Source organism: Limulus polyphemus, unplaced genomic scaffold (assembly GCF_000517525.1).
Source record: "Limulus polyphemus unplaced genomic scaffold, Limulus_polyphemus-2.1.2 Scaffold1148, whole genome shotgun sequence".
Taxonomy (NCBI): domain Eukaryota; kingdom Metazoa; phylum Arthropoda; class Merostomata; order Xiphosura; family Limulidae; genus Limulus; species Limulus polyphemus.
Genome location: NW_013666758.1, coordinates 285887 through 313302, shown reverse-complemented (window position 1 = coordinate 313302; position 27416 = coordinate 285887). Strand labels below are relative to the sequence as shown.

The 27416-nt window shown below is 32.3% G+C and overlaps 1 protein-coding gene across 3 annotated transcripts in view; it reads right to left on the bottom strand.

The window, feature by feature from the left end:
- Positions 1–3073: 3073 nt before the first annotated feature.
- The window catches only part of LOC106462350 (monocarboxylate transporter 10-like), a 94795-nt gene continuing 70452 nt past the window's right edge, over positions 3074–27416 (bottom strand). For all 3 annotated transcript variants that reach the window (XM_013922263.2, XM_022389600.1, XM_022389599.1), the window contains 6 exons: positions 19376–19492; positions 18915–19055; positions 16921–17146; positions 14339–14445; positions 7478–7559; positions 3074–3481 (listed from right to left, as the gene is read on the bottom strand). In XM_013922263.2, coding sequence (XP_013777717.1) covers positions 3264–3481; positions 7478–7559; positions 14339–14445; positions 16921–17146; positions 18915–19055; positions 19376–19492 — 891 coding nt within the window. In that variant the 3' untranslated portion in view covers positions 3074–3263. The remainder of the gene's footprint in view (positions 3482–7477; positions 7560–14338; positions 14446–16920; positions 17147–18914; positions 19056–19375; positions 19493–27416) is intronic.

Here is a 27416-nt window from a genome sequence, read left to right as displayed (position 1 = left end):
CACAGTTTGAAGTTCAAGAGAGAAATAGTGGATGCTTTGGCACCATACAGGGAAGTATACAAAGACTTGCATAATAAAGCCAAACAACTGCCCATCACCAGTTTTTTGCAAGTCTACCACCACTAGCTCCACTCCACACTCAACAAGCAGACATGATCCTGACTCCTCAGCCTCTCATCATTGAAGGTTAATAGCAAGTTTAAATTTCATTAAAATTGTTAAATAAAAATACTTGTTTAAGGTGTAACATTTGTTTTTTGATAAAAACCTTTGTCTAACACTTGCTTAAACACTTAACCTAACCCCCCTATTTACACGATTCAAGTTACACAGTGTTTTCCAGGAACATAACCACCATGTAAATGGAGGGCTGACTGTATAAGTTTTAATTTCAATATTATACAGATCCAACAGGTATAAAAACTAAAGTCCTTGAGTCTCTAAATACAAAGGTGATATGTGGTATTGTGAGCTGTTTTCAAGGAAAAATAATTATAAATATACAAAATATTTTGTACCTTTAGTCCTATTCAGAGGATTCTAAACAAAGTTCCTTATTTAATATTAAACTAGTCAGAAGATTTTCCAATATGACACCAGCAATAACATCCTTACAATCACTGAAATGTACAGTTATACTTGTTAATATGAATGTCAGGATCACTCACAAATAAAGTAAAACACAAAAGTATTCTTGTTACAATGACTGGTAGGGCTACTTTAATACAAGTGATGTACAGTTGTTCCTACTAATGCACATGATTGTTAAAGTTACTTGTCACTAATGTATAGACTTTTTCTTGCAAAGTGGTTGTTTGGGTTACTTACAAGAAAGTTACTCCTGTTAAAATGACTGCTAGATGTAGAAGTATATAATTTTTACAGTTACTTGTCAGTAATGTACAGACTATTCTTGTAACCATCATTGTTAGGTTGCCTTACAGGTAAGTTACTCCAACAACAATGAGTGTTAAGAGAACTAACAAGTGACATATAATTCTTCCTCTTATTATAGCCGTTACAGTAACATAAGTGTTGTATAGCTATTTCTGTTACCATGGTTGTTACACTAACTGCAACTGTGTGTTGTTAAAGTTAGTTACAAGAGATGAAATGTTGTCCCTGCTATCATAAGTGTTACAAATACTTTCAAGTGATGAATTGTTTTGTCTACTATCAAGTTTGTTAGAGTTACTTATAAAGGGATTTATAGGGTTATTTCCTTAATGATGGTTGTTAGAATTACTTATAAATGATTTATAGTTACTTCTGTAACTACAAATATGAGGTTATTTTTGGATGATCTTCAAATTTTGATTGATCAAAGGTTATGCAAAAACTCCAGAAAGAGATACATAAAACAGTTAAGTATCCCATTTTTGATTGAAGTATGATAGAAGAAAAAACACACAAGTATAGACTGTGAATAAGAAAAAATATTATTATATTAATTACGTTAACTAATATCTACAGTGTTATGAATGACATATTGCACTGATGTTTGACGAATCCTTTGATCAAGATTCTTTGGTACTTCAATGTATATCAAATTAACCTAAGGTAAATAATACACTGAACATATATATGCTGTAGTACTATGTACACTTACCTACCTTAACTAATAATAAAGGTAAAGTTATTATTATTACTTTTTAATTTATTCTCAATATAATCTCTGTTTACTATTATGTATACCATAAAATGTTAATTATTAGATTGAAATTTGTCAAGAAATTATTAAAATGCTTTTATCAAGAAGCTATTTTTTCTGAAACTGGTTGAGATTAGTATATAGCCTTCAAGCGTATACTAAAGAAAAACAGAAGACATACATAAAAGTTGGAAAATAGGCTGTAAATGACATTTTAAACTAAAATACTAGCATTTATGTGTGGAAATTGTATCCAGGTGACTAATTGCTCAGCCACTGAACACTTAGTAACATAAGTTATAAGATTTGATAGTAGATTAACATTATAGTTTTTTGCACAAGTTATTTTCAGAAAATTTCTGTAAAAATATTAACCCACTATATAATACAATATAGTGAAACTTCAATAAGTTTTTTGTTGGTTTTTCAATTTATACAATGTATTTAGTTTAATATTGAATACTGAGAAAACAAGTTTTTATCAACACAATATAACTTGGGAAAATGGATGTCAGTCCATTGGAGTTGCACTTAGCTAAGCCAATTTTTTCTCACAGTCAGCTCTGTGTAGATCTAACCAAGGTATGGCCATTCAATTAGTTATGGAAGTTTTGCAAACAAATTTTCCAATATGAATTCAATAGTCCTTAGTTTTAGACCATGGCTTGAAATACTACACCTCCATATATTTTGTTGAATTTTGACACATTCTACTATCAGAATAATATCATTTGGGAAAATGGACGTCTTTCCATACATTGCTTATGAAGAAGATAAAATAAATATGCAAAAAACAATTATATGTATAGGTGTAAAGCCTACTAAGAGTAACTCTTATGGATGCATGTAATTTCTATTTGTATGTGTTGTTAACATTTAACATTTTAAATCATTATATTCATGTAATTCTACAGAATCAAATTGAGTTTTTAAAAACCAATTTTTTGGGTATTGTTCATCTTTTTATACTAATTATAAACACGTAAAATTTTTATACTTTTAAGAAAATACACATACAACGACCATGTTTGAAAATGTTTTGTTTTTGAGTTTGGAATAGATTTGTAGTGCACTTTTCTAAAATTTCATTTACAAATTCAATGTTTTGTTGAGTTCTGAGAATTTTTTTAACAAGTGCAAAAGCTTGAATTACTAATTCAAACTTTTAAAGGAAGTATGTTATAAAGTCTTTTGGCTGTTAATAAGTGCATAAACAAGGAAAACTAATTAAACAGTTTGAAGGTGGGGTGAGTAATTTCTGTATCAATATTGCCAGAGTTGGTATTTAGTTTTGAAAGAACTTTTAGAAAGAGCATATCTTTGGTTTGTTTGTTTGTAATTAAGCGCAAAGCTACACAATGGGCTATCTGTGCTCTGCCCACGACGGGTATCGAAACCCGGATTATAGCATTGTAAGTCCGCAGGCATACCGCTGTGCCGCTGGGGGGCAAGAGCATATCTTAATGGCTAAATATTTGATTTTGTGGAGTTAGATAAGAATATGAATTGAGAGAAATACCATAATTATATATTTTTTGCCAAATTTTGAAATGTTTTACTAATTGTTATCTTATTACTCTTAAGCACATTACACACATATCTTTAATAAAACTTAAACACTGGATTCCTTTTCCATCACATATTGTGAAAGTTTGTCTTTTTCATCAGAACAATGTGTTTGTAACTGGGATTCCTGCTTCTTTATCTCATTATGCATAAGGCTGGCAGTATAATGCAATGTTTCTTGTGTAGATTCCTTTGGAGTGTTCAGACAGCTTGGACTGAATTTTTCCCAAATTCCTATTTCTTCTGCTTGCTCTTGAGGTATAGCTGGGAAATGAAAAAAATTCATGGTATTGAAATATACTAATTGTACAATGAGATGATATATACACTGAGTGGTCACAAGTAAATTGACACCTAATTTTTCGTCATTTAACTGATTTATGCTAACTAATTTGTGTTCACAGAGCACTATATAAATGAAAATGGTCTGCACACTAATTATCTTGTGCTACAACATGCCTAGAACTCAAGGTTCTCTCGAACTGTCAGATTTTGTTAGAGGAAGGATAGTTGGTCAAGCAGATGGTGGAATAAGTCAGCGGCAAATTTCGCAGAATTTGGGAATCCCACTTTCGACAGTCAACAGAATCATCATGCAGTTCAGGAAACACGGCAAGGAAACAACTGAGCAGCATCTGGGTCGTCCTGGTCCATCAGAGAGGACAAAAAGGGGTGTCAAGAGGAGCATCGAAATGGATCCCAGATTAACGACTGCACAAGTGGCCAAAGTTGGTGGGATGAGCCCAGAATCTGTTCAACGGATTCTCCACAGATTGGGTTATCGTTGCAGAGCAGCTGGACGGAAGCCCTTATTAAGAACTGCCAACATAGTCAGACGAAAGAAGTGGGCAAGTGATATGATGACCAAGCCTCTGGACTTTTGGAAGAACGTATTGTTATCAGACGATTCAAGATTCGCTCAATTTTCGGACAGTGGGAGGATATGGGTCTGGAGAATGCCTCACCAAGAGATTTGGCTCAACAGCTTGCAGCCAACTATGAAGCATGGTGGTTTCAATGTGATGGTTTGGGGAGCTGTTTGGGTTGGTGGGAGATCGAGCTTAGTGGAGTACATTGGCAACATAAATTTTGTGAAATACGTCGAAATATTGGAGGAAGGACTCTTGCCACTTTATTCCTCGGGTTTCGTGGACAAGAACACAACATTGTTCCAGGAAGATAGAGCACCGTGTCACACTGCTAGAAACACCCAAAAGTGGCAGAAAGAAAATGGTATCCAGAAGTTGCCCTGGCCGAGCCAATCTCCTGACATGAACCCCATCGAAAACGTCTGGGCCATATTCGACCGACAAGTCAAGAAACAACCAAAAAAACAAACTTCGAAGAGCGATCTACTCCAAGTTTTGAAGCAAGAGTGGGCGGAAATCCCACAATCTAAAATTGACGAGATGATTCTCACGATGCCCCAAAGGATCAACAAAATCCACAAAGCGAAAGGAAGATCTACTAGATATTAATTAAATTATAAATATATCAATTCATGTGAATATGACTGAAAAATTTAATTTTTTCTGAAAAGGTGGTGTCTATTTACTTGTGACCACGCTGTGTATATAATAAATAATTTCCAATGGTACATCTATCTAAATGCCAGAAAAAATGTATACAATTTTGAAACAGAAGTTAAAAGAATAAAACCACTGTATGTGGAGATTTTAAAGAAATTTATAAGACCCATGGGAATTACTAGAAAATGCAAAATAAAATTAAATAATCTAAATTTTAGAAAGTTATAGATATGACTACAGACATTTATAGATAATTACAATACTTAATACATGTAAGTCTTTTTTCTAGTACTAAACACATAAAATACTAAAATTTAAATAGCTATGATCATTTCATCTTCATGGTAACAGCTAAGTGGAGTGGTGTTTCTGCTAGCTATTTCATATTCATGATAGTAGCTAAATGGAGTGATGTTTTTAGCAGCTAGTTTATCTTGAAACAATAATTTTAAGTGAAATGGCATTACAATGATTTCATCTTTATGAAAGTAATGGAAGTAGCTAATTGGAATGGTGTTTCTGGTGGCCATTTAGTCTTCATAAAAGTAGCTGATTGGAGTGGTGTTTCTAGTGGCCATTTCATCTTAATAGTAATAGCTAAGTGTAGTGTTGTTTCTGGTGGCCATTTCATCTTCATGGTAATAGTTAAGTGAAGTAGTGTTTCTGATGGCCATTTTATCATGATAGTAATCAATAATTTTAAGTGGAATGATATTGTAATAATTTCATCTTCATGGTAGTAGCTAAGTGTAGTGTTGTTTCTGGTGGCCATTTCACCTTCATGGTGATAGCTAGGCGGAGTTGTGTTTCTGGTAACCAGTTCATCTTCATGGAAGCAGCTAAATGGAATGATGTTTCAGATGGCTATTTTACCTTGATGCAATAACTTTAAGTGGAATAGCATTGTAATGATTTCATCTTCATGGTAATAGCTAAGTGAAATGATGTTTCTAGTAGCCCTTTCATCTTCATGGTAGTAGCTAAGTAGAGTAGTGTTTTTGGTGGACATTTCATCTTCATGGTAATATGTATGTGGAGTGGTGTTTCTAGTGGCCATTTCATCTTCATAGTAGTAGCTAGATGGAATGGTATTTCTGTTGACCATTTTATCTTCATGATAGCAGTTTTAAAACAGTTATACTTCATGCTGCCCATTGCACTTGTTTCTGCAGTACTTTTAAGGAGAGCGATCCTCCATAGTAGAAAGTGAAAACTTCTATGTAGCCACTCTATCTAGTTAGTAGTAAATGGTTAAAAACATAATGATTTTTAAATTCTGATATATGGCACCATTTATAGTTGTGAGGTGTTATCTGTGGAACTGAATCATAACCTTAAGAATTTCAGATTGGTAAAGTTTTTGGCATAATAATAATAATTTCATTATAAATGACTAACATTACAGCAGTGACATACTCATATTTTCATTATGTGAATGTGTCAACATTGTAAAAGAGGTTAGATGTAAAATCTTTTAGCTTAGCAGACTGTGAGTTGACCTATAAAATTGTGGTTACTCAATAGGCTTGTGTCATTTCTTTAACTAGAGAACCAGAAATAATTATGAATTGACTGTCTAAATTATTATTTTATGATGGAAGTATGAGTAACTTATTCAGTTATATAAAGTGTTAACAGTTATGCTTTTCAAAATTTAAATAGATGATGTTTAATGAGCAAAATATTACAGTGTAATATGTAAAAAAAATGCAAGTAGTCACATACAGTGTTCCAACAGAAATTCATAAGTATTGTTAATTGTTTGTAAAGTTTCAAATGTATACTGTATTATATATGTATGAAAGTAAAATTTTCATTTTATATTTACTTCCATGGTGGACTGTTTTATGTTCGATGTAATTATACATAGTGGTCATTATATAAGGTATAAATACCCATGAAGGTAAATCTTCATGATTAACACTTTATGTGAAGTATCTCTCTGTTGGGCCACTTTTTAGTATGGTAAGGTTTAAATATCATTAATAAAAACCACTCCAAGTACATACATTGGAATGGAAACAATATAATAAAACAAATACTCTAAAATATACATTAAATCTTCTGGTCATTTTTCCTGTTAAACACACTTCTGTGGAAGCAAAAAACAATATTAATGATAAATAATTGTTGTTTAAACATATTAATGAGGATTAATGAAAGCTTAAGTGATATAAATAAGAACTTTACACAACATTAAAATATGATATTGTAAGCTACTGGGCCCAATAACAGATTATTTGATGGACAAAAAAAAACAAAAGCCCATGATTTCATACTACATGCAAACAGGCATATAGCAATTAAGTGCAGTTGCTTATTAACAACTCCAATAATAAAGTCCAAAAGCTCACAGTAAATACAGGTAATGATGTGGCAGAAAGTCCTAATATACCATTTAAACGAAAACAAACAAACAATAGTTTGTAACAACAGTAATACTGTTATGCTATATCATAACTATTCACATTTGTACACTCATTGTAGTTTACACTGAGAATACTCGTGTATTATATGACGAGAGTTTAAACTTGAAATGCTGATGAAACATATTTTTGCAATGAAATCCACTGTTTTAGTGTACTGTTTATTTTACACCAGTGAAAACAGTATAATAACCCAATTGGTGTTTCTTGTAAATCAGTTAATCCAAGAAATCTTACTATCATATCACTTTTTATCCAAATCTATTCACTATCAGAACAAACCTTGTGCATCTAAATCAACTTACTGTTATAATCTTCTTCATCATCACTGGTTGTCTCAGCTGCTGCTTCTTCTACTAGTTGTTCTGCAGCATGGCTTGGGTATTGCTACAAATAAAGAGTAATTAAGGCAAAGGAAAGAAAGTTTTAACTTCACCCTGTTCAGGTACATCAATTTGACACACATCTGTTGTATGGTTTGTTTTATTGCATTGTGAAATGACAGTAGTGGATGAAGTATTCTGAATATTTAGAAGAACCTTGCACAATTTATATAGCTTCTGCAAATAAAATCTTGTTTTTATATGTGATATATTATGCAGCTTTAAAACTTCAAAAAAGATTTAACTGTACCTTTTTCAAGAACCAATTAAAAATGCTTATCTTTGTTGTAGCTTTTAATTACAGCTATTCATGTTTTCCTACATTCTTGTAATGCTTTTCTATAATTTTTTATTTTATAAACTGTGAATTCTATCTCTGTTTTGATTCACAAAACACTGCACACAGTTTTACTTTGTTTACAACTGACATACAATAAAAATAATTATTTTACCATTCCAAAATTATACTTAAATGGACTTATTTTAAAATTTTTAAACAGAAGGTTTCATTTAATATATATATTTTCAACTTATTTTTTTCATTTAAGTTTTTTCTGTTTCATTTTTTTTTGCCAAATTAACCAGTTATTTAAATTAATAAAGTTCAACACAGCAATCTTGTCAGTGAAACAAAACTTGATACAATGAAATGAAAAATGAGTTAATTAAGCACACCTCATCTTGTTCAACAAAAAAATTATTTTCCTATCATGTCAGAGCACTATAATTCAAAGGAAGTATAAAACAATACAATTTTTGTAAGCTTAGCTTTTTAAAAAACCAGGACTATAATAGTGAAGGAAGTTGCACACAAAAATCTTTTTTTTCTAGCAAATTGTCACCATTTTAAGCTTTTATCACTGTCTTTCAATCTCAATGAAAATCTCTGCTGAACTGGAAGCCATAATAGTTTATATGGTTGAAACAACCAGAAGAACTTTGGTTATGTGTTTAGATCACTAGCCTATGACTTTCTGAAGCAAAGGTATAGGCAATTAAATCACATCATGACAGTCAAGGTTGAGGTACAGCGATTGGCTAAAAATTAAAAAAAATATATTTATGTTCAAGTTCCTAGCACTATTATGACTTTTCAAAAAAATGTGAGAAAATGTATTTCTGATAGATATTCCCATTCATGCACAGATTAGCTATTTCTTCTTGAAATCACACTATTCTGCCTTAGATTTGCATGTCAACAGCATTGTGAACTTCCCACCTAAAATTCACGTGAATTTGTCTGCAGCATAATGATGTATCATGCAACAAAACCCTCCGCCGATAGAGTGTAACACACCTCCTTACACAAATAGAAGAGTAGGAATGTGCATGGAAGTGAGAATCTATTGGAAGTACATTTTCAGGTATGGAAAATGTTAAATTCCAAGATGATGACTCACTTCTGTGCACAGATTAGTTAAAATTACACATTGAGATGGTGGAGGGACCAGTGCAGAAATTATCTAGATGAACCTCCTTTCAAGAGCACTAAAAAGAAGCCAATTGGGTGTAACACCACCTTATGGCAGGGGCTCATACCCATGGGAGACCTCATGTCATATCAATTAGGGTACACTCTTCACCCAACTGAAGGATAGGAAAGGCGAGAAGTCTAAAAGGTGTTGCAAGGTCAGGTGGAATAGGTATATGGCCAAATAAACCATCAGAAGACCAATCAGTGTAGTAGGGTTGGGGCACATTCAGACTGTAACAAGTGTGCTCAGCCCCTTGACAATCAGTCTCTATGGGTCAATGTCAGCTGTGGGAGAAGGGCACATATGAAAGGTATCTGTGCACAGCTCCTCAACTGTCAGACACTAATGGCCCATGCCATTCACAGGAGGAGGGCACAACAGTGGACACAAAATATGGATACTTATAAAACCACCATTTAATCATCAAACTCTATGGACTCATCATCAGCTGTGAGAGTAGGGTTAATGAGCGAAACATCACAGTTGGATATTAAGAAATATCAATAACTCTGCAAGCAGAAATGATGAGATCATGTCCTTGTAGGAACAGGTAAAGAAGAAAAGAGAATAGGTGAAAGGTGTGTCCAAAATCCAGTTGGAGGTTGTGGTGTATTTATACAGGTTGGGGTAGTCCTTACTACATTCTGGAAACACCCCTGCCCCAGCTTCTCAGCATAGAGGAATTCTGTGTTTTAGCACCCACTTTCAGGTCCCAAACAGTGAGGATTCTCCATGTTTCAGTAAGTGGCAAGAGTCTCCCATGCACCATCGAAGGGGGAGGAGGATTCACATAGGGGAGAACAGAAGAATTTGCCCAGTTTCTCATAGATCTTTCAGTTAAGAAAGGGCTTTATTGAAGACAGTGCAATGGGCAACTGTAATACCCTACTTTTAAAAGCCAGGAAGTGCTTGCCAGACAAGCGGGCAGAAGTACAACTCTGGTGCTGGATTTTTCCATGATAATCCAAGGAATGATTACAGTTAGGATCAGCCTGGGAAAAAAAGGTATGTAAATACCAAATAAACAACTTCAGTTGTCATTCGGAAAACCTTATCTCACAGTGGGCACTGGTTTGACCAGGGTGGATGGTCTAAGTGCTCTCTGTTGTCCTGGCCCTATGTGGAATTTTGGGTAAGTATATTTTGTGAGGCAACACTAACTGCCTAGTGGGATTCAAAAGTAGAAGAAATGTGATGAATTAATAAGTAAATGAATACTGACTCCCATTAAACATGCATGGTTAATTGAAGAATGGCCATTGATGGAAGTCTGTATGTCACTGGAGATGGGACAAGGTGATGGAGATAGTGTAATGTGAGATGAATGATTGTGGGGCAGTCCACATGCCAGCACAGAAAAGGAGGAGAAGCTGAAGAGAGGAGTCTCAGGAGAGTGTCAAAACATCTGCTGTCAGAGAGGCATATAAAAGATGTACGAGTTGGTAGACCCAATCCATAATATTGTATATATACAGGCCCCCAGATAGAGGAGGTGTCCCAGTTATGAAAGGATGGGATGAACCACAAGGAGTAGGAGTGTGACAAAACACTGAGCAGTCCAGGCAGGACAAGGGTATCTGTCTGGAAGAGAAATAACATCAAAAACAGAAGTTGAAGAAGTAGATATGGGAAAAGGGAGTGACCACTTTCTCAAGCCATAGAATATGAGGGAAGGAAAGACCAGCCAAGACAAAGAAGAATAAAAGAGCAGTAATGTTAAAGCTGGAGAAAACAAGGTCACAGGACTCGTGTGTCCAGGAAAAGCAGAAACATCTGCTAGAAGGACCCAGGTAAGAACAAGGAGAACCACAACTATGACTAAACATTATAGTCTAAGAAGTTAAGGAGAAACAAACTAGTTCTAAATGATATATCATATGTGGACATGTTAAGAAGTAATAAATGATGTGTAAACATTAAGTCTTATGAGTTACATGTTCATGAAGAATAAACTGTATCTAAACAACAACTTCTACATGTTACCTGGTAAGGCGGGAAGAATGAGGTATAAAACAGTGGGAGCAGTTTGAAACCTGAAGTAAATAATGGGTGTGGCAATAACAGAGAAAAAGAAATGAAACAATAAGTAGAAAGCATAGGTAAGGCAGGAATTGTTGAGAGATATTCATTAGGTAGAGATGTCTCTCCATTTCATTCTTCTCAACTTCAGCTTCAAAACTTGTGAAGGAAAATGTGTGGCAGGGATGGAAGAAGAGGGTCCAGGTTGCAACATGGACTCCACAAAATGTTGGAAGATGTTGCATTACTCTTATTGGTAATATAATTGTCAACCTGAGCAGCACCTTTCACAATACATGATAGCTATCATGATCTTAAGAAGTAAAGAACTTCCTAAATGGTTGGTAATTGTGAGTGATATTTGTACCCACATCAGCAGAAAAATTATTCACGTTAATCTGTGAATTCATATTGAAAGGTTGAAAATACAATTATTAGTAAAAATAAACAAGTCTAAGCACAATTATGCTGAAGAAAAGAATGAGGATTTTCACATGTCAATGTAGATGGAGCATTTGTGCAAGGAAGTGTGTCACGTTCCTATTGATGAAGGGTTTTGCTGCATGATACATCATCACGCAGTAGTGCAAATTCATGTTTTAACATGAATTTTAGGTGGAAGTTTCACAAGACTGGTGGCATGCAAATCTAATGCAGAATATTATGACTTCAAGAGGAAATAGCTAAACTGTGCGTGGAAATCATCTCGTAAATCACATAAGCTAACTATTTTGTACGAAGTATGCCAACTCATAATCAAGTTTTGCAATATGTTTACTTTTATGTATGAAATTAAATAAATAAAAATTTCACTCTGGAGTTTTATCTTCCTTAATGTGTGGATGAATGATTAAGTTTATTTTCTACATATTTTTAATTCAGTGGTTCAATTTTGCTCACTAGGTAGGATGCAGCCATCCATGAGAGAGTCAGCTATATCACTGTTAGGAACTAAAGACTTTAAAGAGAGTTGCAAAATCATTTTAACAACATATTAACTTCGCATTTCCTGTTGATATGCAGTAGCATAATAGTCCTACTTTGAAAAATAAGAAACACACTCTAACCTACTAACAAAGATTCATATTAAAAATTATCAAAAGAATTTGAAAATTTCTCTAATGGTAACCAATCAGAAGGTTCAATATAGGCATTAGGTCCTTAGGTGATACAATATATTGTGGATATATTCTACAAAAGTATTTAAAAAGACAATCCCTTTATAACTTATTTTTTTGACATAAAAGCCAATATTAGAATTTTTCAATCAAACCTCACTTTAAGAAATGCAATATTTGCAGTCTAACTTCACACAAAACAGCTTCATACACATAATTTCTCAATCTTATTAACCCTATGGAAATGAGTGGGTCATAGTGTACATGTCACAAACTTTTTTAGAGTTACATTTAAAATTTAATCAAATAATTTTTGAATATCAGTCAATAAACTTGGCATCAAAATGTAGTTCATAATTCATATTTTTACATTATATAGATTTTAATTTCATAATTCCAAAAGGAAATATTTAAATAAATTCTCAATCTTGACTTCTCTGTCATGTGATATGTTTGCACTGCGAATTGCCCATTTCAGATTTTCTTTCCATCCTTATAAGATTTTGAGTATCCAACAATTTAGAAATAGATACTATAGATACTGACAAACCAGAATATAAACTTAGAGCCTCCATTCTTCTTGCTTTATTGATATAAAATAAATATTGCCAAACCCACATGACACAACCTACTATATCATTTTGTCTTTCAAAAAATGTCAGTAACTCTCTCTGACATTGCAATTGGATTACTTATCTTTGTCATAAATTTTAATTACAGCATTTTATTTTTTCCTACATTCCTGTAATACTTTTCTATAAAGTTTTTATAGCTTTTTCTTTACAGGATTCTTTATACCTTATTCCTTCATTTTGGCACCCATAAGTAAATATTTAACATAACATAATGTTTAGGGACAACAAGGGGACCTATTGATCCATCTTAGCTGTCCCATCCTTTAAAGTAAACAAAAACTATTTAAGAAAATCTTAAAGCCTGTCCTTGGTTTCACTGTTTGAAATCTGGTTTTAAAATCCAAGCAGCTAAAAGAATTTTTTAAACCTATTTATAGGTTACTCAGGAAAACAGTTAAATTATATAGTTTCAAGGCATTTTATTTTAGTGCCTGATATATTTGAGTTATAAAATGCATATTTAAAATGAAAATTTATGATTTTGTGGAGAACTTGCATAGTATAAAAAAAGCTGGTGCTAAGATGCTCTTGGGTACAAATTACTGAAATAGACTTGAACCTTAATGCAAGTCTGAAATTTCTTGTTTTTTATTGTTTGTTGATGTTTTTTTTTAACAAGAATAAAATGTAAAAATTATAAAGTTATATAAAAAAGTAAATGAAAAATATAATTAAATTAAAAAAAATTCATGAGGCCAGTTCAAGTTAACTGTATCATGTGGTTGTAACTCAATCAATTGTTATGCTAAGTTCTCCTGGTCACATACTTATATAAAGTCTAAATGGTATTGCAAAGAAATAAAATTAAAAGCAAGCAGATGTGAAAAGGTTAGAAAGCCAAGGCTGTTAGGATAAATAATTGTAATTGTTTGTTTCAATCTGCAGTCACTGTAGAAAAAGAAGGTATGAATTTCGTATTTTTCAATTTATTCCTCCTTGCACTGATGATTTCACTATAGTTGTTGTTCAAGTGGAGAAAATAAGAGATAAAATATAAAGTTACATGGAAAAAACTTTTGATATGCATTTAGAAGGTTCTAAAGGTTAAGCAAATAAAATATGAAAACTGTAAGATAAAAGAAATATTTTTATTTGTATCATGAAAATCACCTTTCACTCAAACTGACACATTAAAGGCTTAGTAAGTTCACAGAGAAATCTTTTGTAGAACTAATTTATGAAAAAATATTCATTTTTGTATAAAACCTACTTATAATTTCTACCAAAAGCTTGGTTACATGGTGACTACAAGGTCCTTCAAACTCATTGAACCTGCATAAAACTAATTAATAAGATCATGTCACACAAGGTTTTTATCAAAATCTGAAATACAAACTAATTTTTATTATTAATCTGAATTCTACTTAAGTGTGTGATGAAAAAATCTTGCTTAACAATCTTATAAATGAAAGTTCGACAAAAAAGCTTTTTTTTAGAAAACTTCACTTGAGACATCCTATTTATAAAAACTTCTTTAATATTAATATTCCTATTTGTAAAAGTTCATACAAGAAAAAGAGATTAAGGAAATCTCACCTGAGAAACCCTGCTTATAATACACATGAGTGAAGCTCCTATTAATGGGGGTACACCAGCTGAGAGGAAAGCTGCCTTATAATTTCCCAAGTGATCATACAAAATCCCTAGGAACATTTAATAAATACTGAATCAATGTAAATCTCTCATAAGTTAAAACGAATTGAGGCTAAAATGGAACATAAAAAGTATGTAACTAAAAAAAAGATAAAAAGAAAGCATTTTCTATTCATTCCATAAATTTTAGCAACATGTACTGGAACATTTCTAAGAAAAAAAACTTTTTTTACAATACTTGAAACAAATTTTATTTAGTCTGGCTACTTACTGATCTATGAGCATTTCTTGTCTATTGTATTTAAGCCACCAGTATTTCAAGCTCACCAGGTTATCCAAGATCAACAGACTTACACTAGCAACTTTTTGGGTACAATAGCTAAATCAGTGTCAGAGTTTATAAACGTTTATACGAAATGATGACTTGGGCATATGGAATTGCAACAACTAAATCTATAAAAGATTTATGTGATAAGGTCAAATCTATAAAAGTCCTCTATATTGGTTGTATATATATTGTCTAAATAGTGTTTCATATTAAAATACATGTCACAAAGTTAACAGTACAAACTTGACTCACTAGAAGGGAATTTCTGAAAATTATAGTAGAAATATGCTGAAATGTATATAATAAAATTTCAGCTAATTTTCTATGGATTGTTTCATAATCATTTTCAGCTAAATTAACTAATAACTGGCCAAAAGTAAGTTCACTTCATACACAAGCAATTAAAAACTAACATTTGAGCAATCTACTTTTAGATAATACAAAATAAATTATCTGGTTAATTGCTTTAAACATGAAAGTCATACTGGTAAAAAAAATCCAGTTATGCCATGATTTGTAAATAAATCATGGCATAACTTGACATGTGGTTTTCAAAAATGCTCTCAAACATCAAATAAACTAATTAAAAAAATGACAAATATAAATTACAGAGGCTGGACAAATTAATGGAAACATCAATTTATGCATTTCATATACTAATATGGGGTTTGTACACCACAAGCAGATAATACAACATTAATACCATATGCAATTGATAGAAGAAGGTGTTTGCATCAAACAATGATATTTTTGAACAACGTTGAACAAAGCTTCTAATTACTGAAATCATGTTAATAGTGTTAATCGGTTTTGAACATTAGCTATAAAAATTGACAACAGAGAGTCAGCAGTATTTAAATCTAATGGTTGTGGTGGCCAAGTTAAGTGTTCAAACTCATCCTCATGTTCTTTGAACCAATTATTTCCAATTTTAGTAATACAAATTGGTGTATTGTCTTCTTGAAACAGACCAGTTCCATTTTGGAATAAACTGCTCATCAGAGAGTGAACTTAGTACACAATAAGGTTTAAGTATCAGTTTGCTGTCACTTCACCTTTCAATGAGATCATAGGCTCAAAATTGTTCCAACAAAAAAGCTGCCCATATCTCAAAGAGCATCCACAATGCTTGACTAATAGCATATGACATTAAGAGTTGCAAGGTCATTTTGGTTCATTACCACATATTATCGTGCCCATTTGATGATAAAAGTGTAAAAGATTATTGACTAGTTGTAACCACAGTCCAACTTTAATGTTCTTGAAACCATTTTACTCAAGCTTTTGCAATTTTGTGGTGTTATTTTAAGTGAATAGCAGACTTACCATGGTAACCTGTTTTGTGCTGTTCCCTATGACTATTGGACATTTTTGGTTAACTTTATGTTCAGTACACACTTTTGATACTTTAGTCTTTTTGTCTCACTACTCATATTAATTTTCATCTGTCAATTTACTTTTGTGACCACTATTACATTTGTTTGATGTCTTTATATTTTTCAACATTCATTCTGACTTTACTTTTGACACTGTTCATCAAGGTATATTATCATTTTAAGTATTGATGTGAATGAAAATCCAGCTAGAGATTTACCTACAATCAAGTCTTTTTTGAAAATATTAAAGACATTTTTAAAACTTTTCTCTAAAAAACAATAATGTACTATTCATATACAGATAAATTCAATCATATGAAACAATTTAATGCACATATGGCTACATTTTACCCTCTCAGACTTTAATTATTTCTTTGTTTTAGCACAAAGCAATACAATGGGCTATTTGCACTATATTCACCATGAGGAATTAAGTTCCAGATCTTAGTGTTATAAGCCCATAAACTTATTGCTGATTTATCAAGTAATTCTTCTTACAGAATCTTGGAGTTAAAAAGGTCATGTGTTTCCATTACTTTGTACAACCCCTGTATATCTAGCAATTAATGTTTCTGGATTAAAAAAAAACATTAAAGTAATAAAATATCAATATATATATATATTTAAGTTAGCTTATCAAAATCATTATTAGAATACAAGGTTAAGAACATAATAATTGTTTATAATTTTTTTATACTTAAAATCTGACAATTCAACATTTAATTTTTTAGAGCAAATATTTTTATACTTTAAAATGAATTGAAGATTTGATATTTAAAAAACTATCAAAAGATGACAACTGTGAAACTCATGCATCACACCTGCAATTGGAGGCCCCACAGTAAGAGGAATTGAACAAAGTCCCAGTAAGAAACCAATAGCTTGGGAAGCACCTTTGGACCCAACAATGTCAAAGGCAATAGGACCAAGAAGTGAAATAAAGCAGCCATCAAACAAACCCAAAAGTAGACAAACTACCACCAAAGCTGCAAACTGATTGGCTACCACCAAAAGCATGGTTAGAAGGCCAATAGATATAAATGCCAACTGTAGTGAAAAACAAAAACAAATTATATTAGTAGAATGTAATAGCAAATGTCTTACATGAGAATAACAAAATTATTTCCTTTATTACTCTGTAGCACTCAAGTTTTACCTTTTCTTTAGCAGTAAAACATTCTCAATTACACACACACACACAAAAAAAAACAAGCAATTATCATATAGCATACAAGAATAATGAAGTGTAGTCCAAATTCCTATACATAAGTTTTAGATATGTTGATCATGCTTTAATTCTTTGTTATTTTGAAATATATCATTAATTCAATGACTTGGATTAACTAGTTAATTGTACATATATGTGGCAAGTGATCTTTAATTACAGTAAGTGTACAGTAACACATTTTGAAAATCACAATTTGGATCACTTGTTTAACATAGATGAGGACTCACTCAATAGCATTACTGAAGAACAGGATCTTGACATAGAGGTGGATAAGTCATTTATGTTATCAAAGCATTATTATGTTGCTAGTATCAAAGCTAATAGAATTTTAGGGTATATTTATTGATATAAATATTTTAGGTAAAAAGAGATAATTATCTCTCTTTGCAAATTGCTAGTTATGCTTCACTTTGAACATTGTGAATATTGTGGTCTCCGTACCTAAGAAAGGATACTGCCTTATTGGAAATCATGAAGAGAGAGTTACTAAGATGACTCTGGGAACCAGTTGGAAGGGTTATTTTACTGGGATAGATTAACATTTCTTATTTTCTCTTGAGAAATGGAGAATAAAAGTATTTTATTCAAGTTTACTAAATTATGTTGAGGATCAATAGGATAAAGGCCCCTGAGGACAAAAGTTTAATATTAAAAAAAAAGGCATGCTAGGCTCCAATTAAGAGTTTTAGTTTTTTAACAGGATATTTAACTTGTAGAATGAGTTGCTGTTGGCAGTACTGGATGCTAGCACTTTACAGGAGTCTAAGACAGAAGTTAATTATTTCCTGAAAACTAAATGATATTTTAAAATGTTTACTTTTCTCAATGGTGAGTATGCAAGTACAACCTTGAAGGCCAACTGGGCCCTTGTTGTCCATATACTATGTTATTTTAAGTTCTCAGTCTATCCATGTATAATGTTGGTCATTTAGTAAAACATACACAGGAAGAATATATAACATAAAATTACAAACAGCTTTAAACTCTTAAACATATTAAACACTACTTTAGTCTGTGGTATCATTAATGTAAACTGTGATTTCTTTATCACTTTGTTCATGGAGGTATTCTACATGCTGAACTGAAAAGTTTTTATTAATAAATGTTAAAACCAATAAAATAAATGAACAAATATATATAATAAGCTTAAATACATTGCACTGAGTGTGTTCATTGTTAAATAACAGTAAATTCCTAAAAGTTATATTCTATATTATTGTGTGAATTTTGTGGTAAGGGGAAGAGGCAAGCAGATTTTTCTAGCATTTTGTTCCTTTTGCTATTTCAAAACATCAAGCTATATTATTCAAGCAGCAGTGTACTCCTAACACCTTAATATTGTGACCATATATAAAGCTGTACTATGAATCTGCTGATTGCTTTACTGAAATTTATGACACATCACAATTTAAAGCACATTTCGATTTAGACATGTATACACTTTACACACACGCACATCTATGTTTGTTATTACTACATCAATTGTATATATACAGATAGATAAACAAACAGAAAACTGAGAGATAGACAGAAATGTCATTATTCAGAGAATATTTTCCTACTTTATGGATGAATACTTTTCCTCACCTGTTGTAGGTGGATTCTGTTGACTCTGGGAAAATCTGCCAGTTTACCAAATACTATACGTCCTAACCCTGAGGTTAGACCTATGCAGGTCACAAGTACTTCACCATTAGCATCAGGAAGAATATCCCTTGCATGTTGAACCTTGAAAAATACAAATATTTGTACTACTAATACATTTTTATGAATTCTAATAATACTGAACATGTGATGTAGGTATAGTCCATATACATACCATACACAATACAGTTCACTATCTCAAAATCTTTACTTCCTACACTTAAAGGGTTACAATTAATCAATACAGGAGGTACAAACTCTTTATATTTTAAATTACTCTATTCTAAAATTTTTTAGAACAAACTGTACATGTGAAATGAATAGGTCTTACTATCTACATTTTACAGTTTCAAATTAGTCAGAATTAAAAACATTTTTATTCATAAACAAGCATGTCAACTTACCAAATGTACATAAGGCACAAAATAACCAAACAAAGCAATTGGAATTGCCCATACCCACAGAACATAGGCCTTGTTTTTCCAAATGCTCAAATCTAGCATATTATGGCAGCGTGAAACCTGGGAAACAAAAAAAATTATTGTTTGAAAATGGAATGGCTTAATAAAAATGACTATCATATGAAACTAAAACTTAATATCAAGAATTACTCTCATTAGATTTTCAGATACCAATGATGTTATAAAAAGATAGAAAGTTTTCAAGGGGACAGCAATGTACTTTCTAATTTATAAACTAAGTTGGGAAAAGTCAATAAACAAAAACATACAATTAAGGAAGTAATAACAGATGCATGTTTGGAATAAACTTTACACTAAACACAACTTTATACAAATATAGAAATGAAGTAAGATTCTACCTGTGATCACTTTTACTAAGATAGGCTATCTCAAGACAATACGAAGAGTAAAAATATTTAGCTAATATTATTGTTATTTAGATTTGTCAAACAACATCACAAGTCTCACCTTAGCTTCCAAAGTTTCTATACTACAACTATTAAAATACTTTGTGGATATTTTTAAGTAATTATAAAAATTCCAGTTTCAGAATAACCAGCTGATTGTTTAAAAATGCTATGATTTAGAAAAGTTTTAAAAGTATAATGAAATGGAAAAATTCATAAAATCCATAACATATGGGCAAGACATATTCTTTAAAGACTGTTTCTTTATACCCACTCTTAAGACACTCTAAAAACATTTTATTTAGGCCTATCTATGGCCTTCAAAAAGTTGACGACTCTACATGTTTCGACGTTACAACTGTTCTGAGTCGTAGAGTCATAGATAGACCTAAATAAAATGTTTTTAATTGTGTATCAGTTTAACTTTGAATATTAATTATGATTTTGACATAGTTTTATCACAGGTACAGGAAGGGGTGAAGTACATGATTGCATATGCCAGTCGTACACAGTTGTGAAAAGAAAGAACTGCTTACAGTTGTAGTTTTGTTAAACATCATTTCCTCTACTTGTATAGTAGGGAGTTCACCATTTAAGTGAACCAGGTGTCATTAAAATGACCAATAAACTTCAAAAAACGGGAAGCATAATTATGCATTGGATAACCACACTGCAAGAATGCACTTGTGCATGTGTTACATACATTATTTTTTCTTTAGGGCATTAATCCCATCTAGTTTGGAGTTGGACTGTATTTTTGTAAGCCAAATCAAGGATTTTTACACACGGGTGACTGGCCTGCTCGGCAAACATATAGGACGAGCATGTTCAGTGACGGGGATTCGAACTCACGACCTTCAGGTTACAAGTTGAGCGCCTTAACCACCAATCCATGACAGGCCCTTTTTATTCTGTATAGTAAGTTATTGTATTTTGGTAACTTGGAGACTGGAAAAGATCTAATGTTTTAGAATTGTGTATAAGATAACCGTTGTTTTTTTAAAATTGTGAGATTTTTAACTTTCTTTATGTATTATAGATGGCTGATATTGTCATTGTTAAAGGGTTCTATTTTATATTTGTATTCTTGCATTTATTTTCTGATATGATTATTTTATTTGTTAAAAAGTTTATATTGAATTTTTCTAAAGTTAATATGTTTTTTTTATTTCTCATTAAATGGTATTTTTCTCTTTTAACCATTGTACAAATGTATTCATCGCTAAACGTTTCATTGTATATTTTGATTATTAATAATATGTAGATTTTTTTCTGATATAATAATGGTACAATGTTTTATTTTAATTCTGTTGTGCTTGTGTGTACATTGTTTATTATTAAAATTTATTTTATCTTTTGGTTTTATTGTGTGTTTGACTATCATAATTGTTTCGCGTCGTTAATGTGATGTTTCAATGTGTATTGATATTTTAACTTGTATTTATTTTACAAGTTGTTCTTCGCTATTGTCAAATAATTCTATATTGAAGGTTTTGCATTAGGATAATGTGTTGTGAGTAAAAGTTGATTTTGTATTCTTTATTATGTTAAATTATAATTGGACTGTACATCAGTGTAAAAGGGTGTTTTATCAATTGTGACTGTGTGTGGATTTTCTTTGTTAAAGGCTTTTGCTGTTTGTGTTGGATTTAAGCATTTACAAGAATGAGAGAAAGTAACCATACTTTATGACCAGTGCATGTGTATAATTTCATTAGTTTAAAGCTTCAAATTAATTATCCACTTGAAAACAAGCCTGAGATAAAAGAAAAGGGGAGGAAGTGAATGGTATAAAGCACATCACTCATTTTATATCTTCTTATTTCAATATAGTATCTTTTGGAATTAACCAATTATTCTGTGTATGTGCAATTTTCACACAAAATATGGTCAAGAAAGTTGCTAAGTTGATTAATTTCTGGTATCTGCCTTTTTTCTTTGTCATTCCTTTGAAGTAGCACCTGATCTCTCTTTGTGGATTTATGGCTCTAATGCTGTATGCTGTAAAAGAATAACAACATCAGTGTACCCCAATGGTATGTCAGGTAATCTTCAAGTTTGTGATCTCCCTTAAGTTTGAATGGTAATGACGAAGTAGCATGAGTGGTACTAGATGCTTCATGTAAGTTCGACATAACATTCAAAGTAAGTAATGTTAGGTGTAATCAGACTGGTGTATGATCTTGACCAATACAGTTTGGAGAAACAAACAGCTTATTATCTACTAAAACGACTATCCAGGATACTAAGCAAGTACACATAGTGTGTTTGCTTTAGTTATTTAATAAATATTGATCATCTGTATGTTGCAGTTTATTGAAAACAAGGTGTATATACATCAGACATAAACAGACTTCCACCAAGAATATCTTTAGCAAAAATATTGTTACTTAGTATATTCTGACACCATTTGGAAAGTCCACGCCTATAGGATACTAATGAAATATTTCTCAGTTTATATATTGTTTTTTTTTTTACAGTTTCTAGCTAGAAATGGTGACTATTTGAAAGGACGCAATAATATTTCAAAACAAATATGTGAAAGTAGGCAAGTTGAAATTATTTATTTATTCCTAAGTGCAAAGCTACACGATGGGTCATCTGTGCTCTGCCCAGCGTGAGTATTGAGATCTGGTTTTAAAATGGAATATGTAACCAAACCATAAAAAATTCACATATCTGTGGTACGTACTTAAGTCGTTTAAAATTTCCATCAGAATCCATTGTTATTCAATGTAGAAGCTAGATCTCGTTACTTTTCCACAAAACCTTAAATGCTTCTCATGCTACTTTATTTACTCTACATTAAATAGTTGATAACATGCCTTATCCAATGGTATATATCCTTTGCCTGTAGATATTTTTAAAGCTGAGCTTCATTGGTAATTGTTGAGATCACATGCTTTAAGATCGTAAAAGGAAAAAATGAGAATTTATACTAATAAAACCATTATAAGAGAAGGAATATCACATGAGAAACAAAACATGAATGGTAATTTCTTAACAAATATAAGTCTAAATTTTACGATGTGCAGAAAAATTCTAAAAAAATGCTAAGTATGTTGTTTATAGGCGAGACTCCTCAGAGCTGCTCAGAAATGTAAGTTGGATAATTTTTACTAATTTTTATGTAAATTCCTCTAAATGGATGTCAAAATAATAATTATCAAATATACAATTTGTTTGAGTTGATACTGATTAAAATCAGGTTATTATTTAACTTAAATGTTGAAATTATATTTGAGCTGTGCACTCCATACTTTGAAAGATGATCGTCAGTCTTGATAGGGTTAATTAAATGTTATGTATATTATGTCAAAATGTGAAGCTAAAAGAGCACGTGAGTGTAATGACATTCAAAACGAGTTTAGACTATAGATTTGGTGTCCATTTATCAGGAGTAAGTGACCTCGTAACAGTCAAAGCTAAGCACCATTTCACATGTCTAAGGCGATTCTTCAGGTCTAAAACTAAAACAAGGAAGAAATCTAAGACAGAAACCTAACTTTTGCGCGAATATTCTGCTGAGAAAGAACAGGCAATCCAACTGAATTATCTTTGAGAGCAATATGTGAAGCTGATTGAGAAAACTTCAGTACAATGGTAAACTTCAATAAAAACGTATTTCACACCTTGAATACACAGTTAACTCCTTCAACCCCTTTGAAAGAAATCCCAGACAGACAAACTTTTATTGATTCTTGTGAAATATAAGCATGTCACTGTCACATACCTATCAGCAGCAAATGTGAACCACAATGTGAGGATATCTTAATGTCTCTCGTCCATCTAGCTCTTAAAACCCAGCCATGAGGCCCCCAGTAGCAACTTCGTATGTCTGCGGACTTACAACGCTAGAATCCGGGTTTCGATACACAGATAGCCCATTGTGCAGCTTTGTGCTTAATTACAAACAAACAAACAAAACCAAGCCATAATGACTTTCATTGAGTGAGGAAGATGTTATAGCCCTTATTCTAGCTAGTCTCTACATATCCTTGAGACTACTTTATAGTGACCAAACTGTGCTAGAAGAAGGAATATATTACAGCTGATGAAGACAATACATAACACAAAGTAAGATATTACCTATAGAATAAATGACAGAAAGAAACCAACACCAAAATACATTGGTCTGGTAAGCAGACCATATCAAGCCATCAATCCAAAAAAAATTGGTACCCTTATTCGACAAGGCAATACATTGTTTTAGTTATGAACAGGTATCGCAAGTTCACAAAACCTAAGGAGAAAATGCTTTGCAGTCACTGAATCCAACAACTGGTGCTGTAATAGCATAAAACGTGTTAACCAATATTTCTTTTCATTACAAGCAAAAGAGTATTGACATACTTGATGAAACTTTGAATGAGAAAATGCATCAAAAATCATTCTTGATTTACAGAAGCTGTCATCTAGCTGTGCATTGAAAGTACCAGAAATTGTTGAGGTTTTATATAATTTACATATCAGAGCTAGCTAGAGCAGCTCCTCTCTCTCACCATTTATGTAAGAGACATGTTTTATAACGTCTGAAGATAGATCAGTGTTCTAAACAGGCACGAATGACTGATCTTGCATTTGTTATGCACCATCAAGAGTCAAATAACCAAACTAGGTTGACAGTGTCCAATCAACTAAATTAAAAAAGAACCCTGAAATAACAAACATTCGCTAAATGCCAATAATTGTAACATCAGTACATGAGCTTGATACATTTAACACAATGGTAAAGAGGTGTGTGCATGTCAGTATATGTTAATATTGGACAACAGTACACGATTACCACTGTTGACCAGTCATTATCCAAAAACTTATGGAGTTAAAATGTGCCACCTCATACTATCAGAAACGCTGATATTACATCTTGGAGTTTTGAACATGCCTATGAACTTCTTTTGTGTAATCGGAGAGTGTATGGTTGGATCTGGACTTGCAGATGCATTGGTAGAAACTGGCTTACTTGGAGAATGTATCAATGAACATGCAGAAGCTGGAAACTTATATAACAAAGCAAGCAATCATGGCTCACAAGATCACTTTCAAGCATTGTGCCATTTCTTGATGTCAAGCTATCTAAACTTTGCTTGTAAGAATTTCACGATGAGATATCAAAAATTATGACAAATCCTGAATACGTTGGAGAGTTGATATCACTACTCAAGGGGGTTCTGTGGTACCACATTACATCTCCTTTTGATGGTAATGTATGGATATGGTCTCCACACTTTATATTCACTAATACTCAATGTGATAGCATTTGGGAACTACATCTACACTAATTCAGCCTTATTCCATGCGACATAGTCATTTCAAGTTTGCTCACTGGAGTTCTATCTACCTTATTGAGATGCACCAGCTCCCTGAAGAAGCACAGTCAGAGTTTGTAAAAGTCAATTTTGTTATTAAGTGTTAAGATCATAAGTTCAGTCATTTGGCTTCAGACCAAGCTCAGGAATTGTAGAACAGACGAGGCCACAGAATTGGTGGAACTGTGGGTATTACAAAGACAGCATTGGCACTGAGAAATTGAACCCTTCATTTTAACCTGAAGTCTCACATAGCATAAAAAACACATGCAATGTATAACCTGTGTCCAGGTGGAAACTTCACAATGAGGAAGGAAACAGCATCTCGACAAAAATGCGATAATGGCAATGAAGAGGCAATGTTCATCACCTTCCAGAGAATAAAAGTGTTTTGACTTGATGTCCATTATGTAACACTATAAAACATTGCATCGAAATATCTAGTAAGTGTGAAAATTCATAAATCATTTTTAAGTACACCAGCTTTTGGTTCAATAAAAGATGAATGCATTTGTTCTAAATGGATTGGTAATAAATGAACCTGATGCAAAACCAAATGTCTGTTTTCATGATTCACTATGGAAATAGTATATAAAATAGTGAAGGACAGAGAAAAGGACCAAAATACAATATTAAAAGAGACAAGACTGTCCACCTACGTCTTCTCACAGCTTATGAAGCTAGCAGTTCAGATGACCTTTCCAACGTAGTGGAACATGAACATTTATCTGTACCTATTGCATTTGCGGGTATGAATGAGACACTTTATTCAAGAAACAAATCAGGGCTGGTAGGCACATTAAGAAAAGGCACTGACTGTCCTGAATCCATTGAGCTTCATAAAATATCACCTTACCCTAATATAGATGGGCAAGCACTACATATAGAAATAGGAAAGCGTGTTAATGCTGTCACTTTTGGTAATCTACTTCACACTTTTGTAAGATTAGTGCAAAACAAACTAGATCTAGTTATCAGAGAGCAAATGTCGTGTGTGACTGATATCAAGATAAGTGCATAAGGATTGGCTGGTACAAGACCAAGTTGCACTAAGTCTAATACATTTTTTATGGTTTATTCGATCTTTTTATAATTATTCTATTGATTCTCTTTTGTACTTCTTTCCTTATTTCGTTGATGTTGTCTACGTACCCATATTATGGCTGATTGAATCAGATTTATTTTTATAAATCTTTTTAAATATTTTCCTGTTATTCTTTTTTGGCATTTTTTTAGTTTTTCCTCTCTTTCTGTTTGTTTTTTCACTCCCTGATTGCTCACCAGTAAGTTTGAGGCTTACAAAGTTAACGTCTGGTGTTCATTTACATCACAGCCCATTTTGTGCTTAACAAACTAGAACTATTTCATTTATTTTCTCCTACTGTTTTTCTCTTTTTTCTTAGTTTTCTTTTAATTATCTATTTGTTTCTTCTCAATATTCTTTCAACGTGTTGTCATTTTAAAGATAAGTTTGGATGTTATTTTGTTTTTACCAAAATAACCGTCTTTCTGACATCACTCCAGTAATAGTATCTATTGAAAAACCCAGTACATTTAACGATAACTAAAACGTTTTCTTTTGTCAACTTTAAGTTCCACAGTTAGCCTAAACAACCTTCACCGAACTACCTCTAACAGAAATTGCACGTACTTGATAATTATTTCTCCATCGAAACTCAAGCTCAATATTCACAGCACTGAACTGATTAACTGATTAAGCGGTTGGCTGTAAGAACTAAACTGATTAAATTATGCGACTACTCATTAACTAATTGCCACGCTCACTAACTGAATAACTCTTTCTAACAGGCTCAAAACTCTTGTGTAGCCTAACTCGCTTCCTAAATATGGTCCACAAGTTTCCTAAATGTCAAGAAGATTATGATTATTGAGGCCACGCCAATCACGTGACGTTAAACTTCAATTCTGATAAACTCCGATGCAAATGTGTACAAATGTCTGTATTAGAAACATAGGTTGCAACAATTATTTTAAAACAAATTAGTCCAAGTTTTTAACACGTCCCTCGGGAGCCAAGGGGTGTCTTTATACTACAATTTGTTAAATATAAATTCAATCTGGAAACTGGTTTTAGACGTATCTGTTCGTTTGTTAATTGATAAATATTTAAGTGAAATACAGCATCATCAAGTCTCCATACTAGCTAATACTAAGGTCTACTCGCTGGGAGTAAATTCAGTATATATCAATAACGTCACATTTTCAGCATCATTAATTAAGCAATTGCCAACCTTTTATTTTTTATTT